General features: G+C 39.5%; 1 protein-coding gene across 1 annotated transcript; it reads right to left on the bottom strand.

Annotated features, from left to right (window-relative positions):
- Positions 1–5,695: 5,695 nt before the first annotated feature.
- On the bottom strand, positions 5,696–6,652 carry LOC139313054 (vomeronasal type-2 receptor 26-like). The gene has a single exon (XM_070938405.1). It carries the CDS (start codon positions 6,650–6,652, stop codon positions 5,696–5,698), a length of 957 nt encoding a protein of 318 aa, XP_070794506.1.
- Between the last annotated feature and the right edge of the window lie 1,444 nt (positions 6,653–8,096).

Here is an 8,096-nt window from a genome sequence, read left to right as displayed (position 1 = left end):
TTTCCCCACCCTTCTAATGTTACTATCTCTAGACAAACAACTTTTCTCTTAATAAAAGAATGTATCAGTTACATTGCCATAGGCATTTTGTTAAAGCTTATTGAAAAAAAAAATTGACTTTGCTATTTTATGGGCCAATTTGCACACATTTCTCCTAGGTTTCTATTTCTCAGATGAGAGTCCATCTGATGGGAATGGAAAAGCTATCATCAACACACCACATTGTGGTGCACTTCCCAGGAGTGGTGGTTTTGCTCAAAGTGCCTTGGTCACTTCCCATTTGGACTCCTGCAATATTCTTGCATTGGGGCTACCCTTGAAGACTCCTTGAAAGCTGCAGTTGGTCCAAAATGAAGTGGTGATTACAATATCAGATGTTTGTAGGATAGACTTCTGTTGCATGAGCTGCAATGGCTCCCAGGGTCTTCCAAGTCACCATTCAAGGTGCTGGTTATCATCTTTTAAAAATTACATGTCCCGGGATTGGGTGATTGACAGATGCCTCCTGACTTTAGTTAGGAAACTGGGATTACAGTCATACCCTGGACGACCTTGCTAAAAACAGATACTCATTAAGGAAATTAGATTGTGATCCTGCGCATTGGTTGAATTATTCCTCTGGAGACTCTCTATCCACACAGATCACATGGTTTACCAAGAAAGCCAAAGAGATGAAATGTCACAAAAGATGATAACATACTTTATACAATTATGACATACTTTGCGCATCCATCTCAGGAAAATTCCATTTGACATTGAAAAGGAAGTATAGCAGATCTGGATGTGAGGTGGATTTAAACTCTACCATTTCAAAAATAATGGAATAGTGGTAGACAATTCTAGAAAGCCTCAGATATCTAACAAAAAAGCCATATTTGCTTAAAGCATTAACAGTGAACACATCCCTTTAAAGTACTTACTTAAGCATTGGACTAAATTAAAAGGAATAAAAATAAAAATTTTCCACTATAAAAATTAACACATCTTTACACATCTGATTTCCATCAAATCAGAGCATTGGACATAACTGAGGACACTTTGAAAACATGATAAACAAAGGCTGGATGATAGTTACGGATCACAAGTAAATAACAACCAGTTGCAGCACTTAATAAGGAATTCTTTAATGGATAAGTTCCTCCTTCTCAACATTTTTTTTTTTTAAATATCACATTATAAACATGCTTCAAAGACAAATATAAATGACGCCAATCCTTGCATTAATTAGAAATTCTTGTTCCTTACTATATTTTCTCTACAATTCAGATGGGGCCTCAGTAGAATAATGGAGCATTTGGGGAAAAAGGTACAAGCCAAGAGAGCAGCTCCAGAGGCCAAGATGGAGAAGATCTCCATGGCCACCATGGACTTCCCTTTACTGCTCAGATAAGTGGGGAGGAAGGAGATCCAAACACTGCAAAAGACCAGCATGCTAAAAGTAATGAACTTGGCTTCGTTAAAACTATCAGGCAATTTCCTAGCTAGAAATGCCACTGTGAAACTGACTAGGGCCAAAAGTCCTAGGTAAGAGAGGACACAGTAAAACATTAAAGCTGAGCCTTCCTTGCATTCCAAGATGGTCTCTCCAAACAAGGAGTGAAAGTCCCAGCTGGGAAATTCTTTCATCTTTCAGATGTGAAAGATCCAGAACACACATGAAGTTCCAATTAAATTGATTTATTAATACCCCCCCCCCCAAATCATGAACCACAGCATACTGGACAATTTTGGTGGACCCTGGATGAAGCAAATCATCCAGGCCCTTTCAGTGAGGATTCAGGCCTGGGTATGGGATGGAAACGGCATTAGGGTGGTATAAAGACTCCTGCCTCAGCCAGGAAGTTAGACCTCCAAGGTCCCTTCCAGCTCTCTGTTTATAGGATTCTTTCTGAGGAACCATCTCACCCCAATGGTATTATCGTGTTTCCCCAAAAATAAAACCCTGTCTTATATGTTTTTTTTTTTGCCACCAAAAAGGCACCAGGTCTTCTTTTTTTTTAATTTTTTATTGTATTTTTATTGTTAAAGAGTAACAGAAAAAAATAAAAGAAACAATACAAAAATCAATAGTAAAGAAAGAAAAATTTTTTCCCCTCAACGTGCTATACAAATGGAAAGGAAGTTTTAGGAAATTAAAGTCTTCAATTCTTCCAAAAATCTCTTTGATAAGGTACTGGCACTGATTCATCCAATCTCCCAAGTGCAAAGTCCACAAATGGTTGCCAAGTGTTCCAGAAAACATTCTCTTTGTATATACCACTTCTAATTTTAATATCACAAGTCAATTTATTATTTAATGCAAATTTCCATGTTTCATTATACCATTCTTCTAATTTTAAGTCAACATTTAATTTCCAATATCTAGCAATTATAATTCTCCCCATTATAACCAAAATCCTCACCAATTCTCTTTCTCCAGGTGTTAATGTTGTTTCATTCAATATTAATAATAATATGGTTTCTGATTTCAATTTGACCCTCTTCTTAATCATTTCAAATATTTCATTTTCTATCCTAGACCAAAAAGGTTCAACCCCATTACATTTACACCACATATGAGCATATGTCCCAAGTTCCACTTTACATCTCCAACACATTTTATCCACTTTATTATCCATTTGAAAAAGTCTTATTGGGGTCAGATACCACTTCCCCAGGTCTGATTTTTGGGGTGGGGGATGTCGTCCACAGACTCACCTCACTTGTGCGTGTCACCCCCTGGCCTCCTTTTTGCTGCCAAAGGCCTTCAGGAACTTCTGCAGCTGGCAAGGCTTTCCTGAAGGCCTCTGCAGTTGATAACAGAGCTCCAGCTGTTATCGGCTACAGAGGCCTTCAGGAAAGCCTTGCTGGCTGCAGAAGAAATGAGCCCCAAGGCAGGTGTCAGGGCATGCTTGGCATGGCTGCAATTGTCCAAAGGTAAGTAGTAGGGCAGCTCCACCCCCACCCCCATTGCCAACCTAGCTTAATTTTTAACCAGAGCATCCTGGAGTGGGCAGAATCTTAATTAGGGCTTGTTTTGGGGGTAGGACTTATATTGGGCACACGTGTAAAAATCAAGCTAGGATTTACTTTTGGGGTAGGTTGTATTTTCGGGGAAATATGGTAGTATTAGTCCACTACAATTGATTCATTAAAATGGGCATACTGCAGGCCTTCTTTGTCAGACTTTTGGCTGATCGAGTCTAGAAGGAGAACTTTTTCTGCCATGGAATATCTTGCCAGCTGAGGTGAGGTCTGTCCCCTCCCTTCTGGTCTCCCAGAAGGTTATTAAAAATTGGCTCAGACAGTTAGCCTGGTGCCCTGATGGGGGAACTCTGTGTTGGAGAGGCCTGGTGGATTGACAAAGAAGACAGTGCCGTTGTATAAATTTTGCTCCCTGACTCAATTTTTAATGTTTTAATGTTTTACATTTATGATTCTAATTGTAGCCACGCAGTTGTTTTGCAGAGTGAGAGAGTGGCATATCAATTTAATAAATGAATGAATGAATGAATGAATATAATTTTCTCTCTGTCATTTATATATTTCTGGAGTCCTTGGTGTTCTATGAGCTTGGTTGTTTGTTTGCATTGACATTTCAGATACTAGAGAGTGTGAGGATTGCTTCTTGTTATATCCAGTAGCTTACTTCTCAGTGTTGATGGGGGTCTGATTTTTTTTCCCTTGGTAGTTCCTTGATTAGGATATTGTTTTCTGTTTGTTTATCTGGTGTTAATCCATGCTTATCTGGGTGTTGTCTGCTGGAGAGGATGTGCTTTGCTCTTTTAGTTTCCTTCTTAGCTTTTTTTTTATATATATATACTTTATTAAATTTTTCCATTACAAAAAAAAAAATGCAAAATCTCTACGACCTTCAGAGGCACAGTGTTTATACATATTAAGAAGTCATACATCGAATATACTTCATCCTTAGCTATTCAAGATTATATTTACAAGTTATGCGTCCGGTATATTTCACCTTTCAGATACGTAAACTAATCATGTCCTAAAATCATGCTTTTATCCTATTCTTTAACCATTTATACCAATTTCCCCATACTTCATAATATTTAAATTTCTCATCATTATTTAATTCACTCATCAGTTTTGCCATTTCTGCGCACTCTAAGATTTTATTTATTAACATTCCTTCTGTTGGTATGGTTTTATTTTTCCAGTACTTCGCTTTTTTATTGTCGCAACCCTTTGTCGGCTCAAAATCACTGTTGTTGACATCTATCTGACAAATGTAAACAGCATCATCAAACACTTGGTAAGCATCATCTTGAGCAGGCCTGTCAAAGTGGGGGCCTTGCACAGGCCACGCCCACCCTAGCTCTGCAAAGGCAAAAAACCATCGCAATAGATCACGATGCAGTCCACGATGCAAGAGGGGTTGAAACCCCTGATCTTGAGTGATGGCTTTTTGGAGAAAGAAATTGATTCCAAAATCAGCAAGGCTAGCCAGGTGCTGGTTCAGCTGTGTACTAGAATGCTCAATCGATACAATATTTGTATCAGCACAAGATTCAGGGTTTTACAATTTTTAAATGTCATGGGGGACTTTAACCATCTGCAAGGCTAAAACATTCATGTTACCTCTGACATCCCTCCAATCCCTCAAAACCGCAACCATAGTCATCCCTTCTCCCGAGGCTCTAGGTCTGAGTGTCACAGTTGGAATCCCACTGGACCACATCTGGTCTCCGGATTGTACATTTTGGGAGCCATTTTTTTATGATGAAAACAAAGATGGGGGGTATGACATAAAAAGTTGCAACAGGGACATGGAACCAAGATGCAGCAACCTGAAGCAGTTTGGTCTACCTTCTCAATGACTCCATTTATTTCTTTAAAAGTTTCAATCTGTTTGCTTGGGTTTTCTGGGGAAGTTGGGAGAGGAGCCGTCATTTTAGGGTTTTGTTTTTTCATTTCTGCAAGTTTTCCAGTTCTTTCACACCCCTTGAGATCACCTTGTATGTGTACATGGTGCTGCTTGGGTCTTAAAATCCTCGACTTATGTCTGTAGTAGAGTTTGCCCATTAGTGTCTCAAGCAGTGAAACCTGTTAAGCAAGATGACCATGTTTAACAACCCCCCATCCCTGGCTCTCCCTGATGTGTTTTGGTTAAAAAGCACAGATCTTTCTCTTTCCATCTTTGAGTGTGGAGGTGGGATCGTAGAAACACTCAGGAGCATAGAAGAGTTCAGAGGCAGATGCATAAATAAATGTCTTAAACGTATTTATTCATATAATAAATCATATTAACTATGTACAACAGAGATCAAGTCTCATGAGGAACAAACATGAAAAGAGAGAGATGGAGAGAGCGAGGTGGAAAAGGTTGGAGAGGGTTTTATACTCAGGGTAAGCCCCTCCTTTCCACACAGGGGTGGAGACACTCTCTGCCTCCACTCATGTCTATATGACACATGTGCCAATGGCATGCAAATACTTGACATTAGGAAGTTTAACATGTGATCAATCAATCAGTAAAAATAAGAAATATGGGGAAAATATGTTGTAATACATTAAATTTAAATGTAAGATGAAAGATAAATGTGTACTAAGAAAATCATGATAAATGTTGAATATGATGACACAAAATAATTTGTACCCAGATGCTACACTGATTAATGACAAATTGTTTGTTTAAAAATAAAAAAAAATTCTAAAAAAGAAAAAGAAATATAAATGAGGCAGATTCATATATTACTTAGAAATTCTTATTCCTTACTATATTTTCTCTACAATTCAAATCTGGCCTCAGCAGAATAATGTAGCATTTGGGGAAAAAGATACAAGCCAAGAGAGCTGCTCCTGAGGCCAAGATGGAGAAGATCTCCACAGCCACCATGGACTTCCCTTTGGTGCTCAAGTAGGTGGGGAGGAAAGTGATCCAAACACTGCAAAAGACCAGCATGCTAAAAGTAATGAACTTGGCTTCATTAAAACTATCAGGCAATTTCCTAGCCAGAAATGCCACTGTGAAACTGATGATGGCCAGAAAACCTAGATAGGCAAGGACAATGTAAAACATGAAAGCTGAACCTTCCTTACATTCCAAGATGATCTCTCCAAACACAGAATGAAAGTCCAAGTTAGGAAATGGGGGAAAGGTTACCAACCAGGTGGCACAAAGAAGTGCTTGGACCAGGGGACAGACTATGACAATAGAGTTAGTCAGTGGTTTTCCTAAGAGTTTCCTTGACCTGTTCCCTGGCTTGGTGGCCATGAAGGCCAGAACCACCATGACAGTTTTTGCCAACACAGAGGAAACTGCAAGGGAAAAGAGAACAGCAAAGGCAGATTGTTGGAAGAGACAGGTGAGCTTCCCAGGTTGACCAACGAAGAGGAAGGAGCAGAGGAAGCAGAGCAGGAGAGAGACCAAGAGGATGTAGGTGAGATCTCGATTGTTGGCCTTGATGATTGGTGTGTCATGATGTTTATAGAAAATCACCAGGACTGCAGAAGTGATCACAGAGAGGAAAACAGCAAGAAAAACTAAAATGTATCCCAGTGTGTCTTGATAGGCAAGGAAGTGGATCTTCTTGGCAATGCAGTGGTCCTTGTGCTTGTTGGGAAATTGGTCTTCTGGGCAGGGTTTACAGTGAGCTGCATCTGAAATCAAGAATGTTTGCCTAAGGACTTCTTGAACAACTACCATGCACATTATACCTCCCGCATAAATGATATGAGTGTTGCCTTTCTGCTGTTGACCTACCTACAAAGGGAGTGATGAAAGAACCCCTGTGCAATTTCTGGGACATCAAAAAAAGCAAATCATCTTCATTTATGATGATCTTGGGGGTAGATTAGCCAGAGACAAGGATTTATTCAGTTCCAGCTATCCATTCACTGTGCAATTCCATGACTTTCAGGTTTTTTTCCTACCATTTTATAACCCACAGAAGACAGTCAGATCTATTAACCAGGAATTCTGGTGCTTTGTTTGTGTGTACATTATCCCTGCCTTGACCTCTCTGCTTTGTACTTCAAATGTGTTCATTCAGACTATTTTTCCTCCCTCCTGCTCTATCAAAGAGACATAAATAGATGGATCTCCTCTTTCTCTGGCAGGTCTATTTCCTCAGAGGTTGATAGAGATGCCAGAAGAAGCATCCTCTAAATGATCAAATAAAAGCTTGGACCACATGCCCCACTTCCTCAGGAAAAGACTAAAAGTTGGTTTCCTGATTGGGTGTGAAAGTAGAAGCAGAAATGGATGTTGGGGACTCATAAATTGTGTCCTCAAAGTATCCTTGCTGAGGATCGGCACAGATGGCCTCTGTGGCCAGGGCAGTTTAGTTCTGTAAACTGAAAGGTTCTTTTGAAAAGTATCAGTGCATGTCAGTTTTATCAAAAATGGCACAATAATAAAAATATATTGATTTAATGAATGTCTTCCTTGATTCTAGAAGATTTAAATTTGAAGTCTGCTCTACCTGTCTGATTAGAAATTGTCCCTTCTGGACAAGCATCACAGTGGTAGCAGAAAACCTGCTTTCCCTCTGGAACTCTTCTCCTCTCTCCTGCATGGCACCTCTTCCTTCCACACCTGGCAATGGGGATGGTCTAAAAAATAAGTATTTGTAATTACTTAAGCAATCAACCTGCTGCATTCATTCTTTTCCTCATTCCTAATTCTTTTCCCCATTCCTACCTTGGTGTTCTGATTCTCTTCTAAAGAAATACATTGCTACCGTATATCAGAAATATGGAACAGCTCCTGAGGGATTCAGGCCACTGGCATTACTGACACACTCATGGATGTGGGAGATTGGAACTGGGGTTTCATCCTGCAGAGGAAGGGTTACAACTGAACCACAACATTTCTAAAAGGAAGAACCATGAGGCTACAACTGAGCAGCAATGGTTTGTAGAAATCACTGTTGGTTGCTGTAATTGCATCCTGCGTTTCAAGCAGAAGTTCTTCTCAATCTCATCCCTTTGTGGAATGACACAAACCAGACCTCAAAGGTGTTACATGCAAAGCAGATTTTTCATCAAATGACTGCCGTGATTTCTGACTCAATTGATTATTTTTCAAGTTAGGAAGATCTTCTGCATCTCAGAAAGAGAATGAATCTTTCCCTGAACTTACATCATTTCCTTGC

The sequence above is a fragment of the Pituophis catenifer genome, unplaced genomic scaffold (genome assembly GCF_029215685.1).
Source record: "Pituophis catenifer annectens isolate HBS135680 unplaced genomic scaffold, rPitCat1.0.hap2 SCAF_1, whole genome shotgun sequence".
Lineage (NCBI taxonomy): Eukaryota > Metazoa > Chordata > Lepidosauria > Squamata > Colubridae > Pituophis > Pituophis catenifer.
Note: the sequence above shows the minus strand (reverse complement) of the source record. Positions and strands in the feature narration are given on the sequence as shown.

Coding starts and splice junctions, on each gene's coding strand:
- LOC139313054 (XM_070938405.1), bottom strand. CDS start 6,652: ATGTGCATGGTAGTTGTTCAAGAAGTCCTTAGGCAAACATTCTTGATT.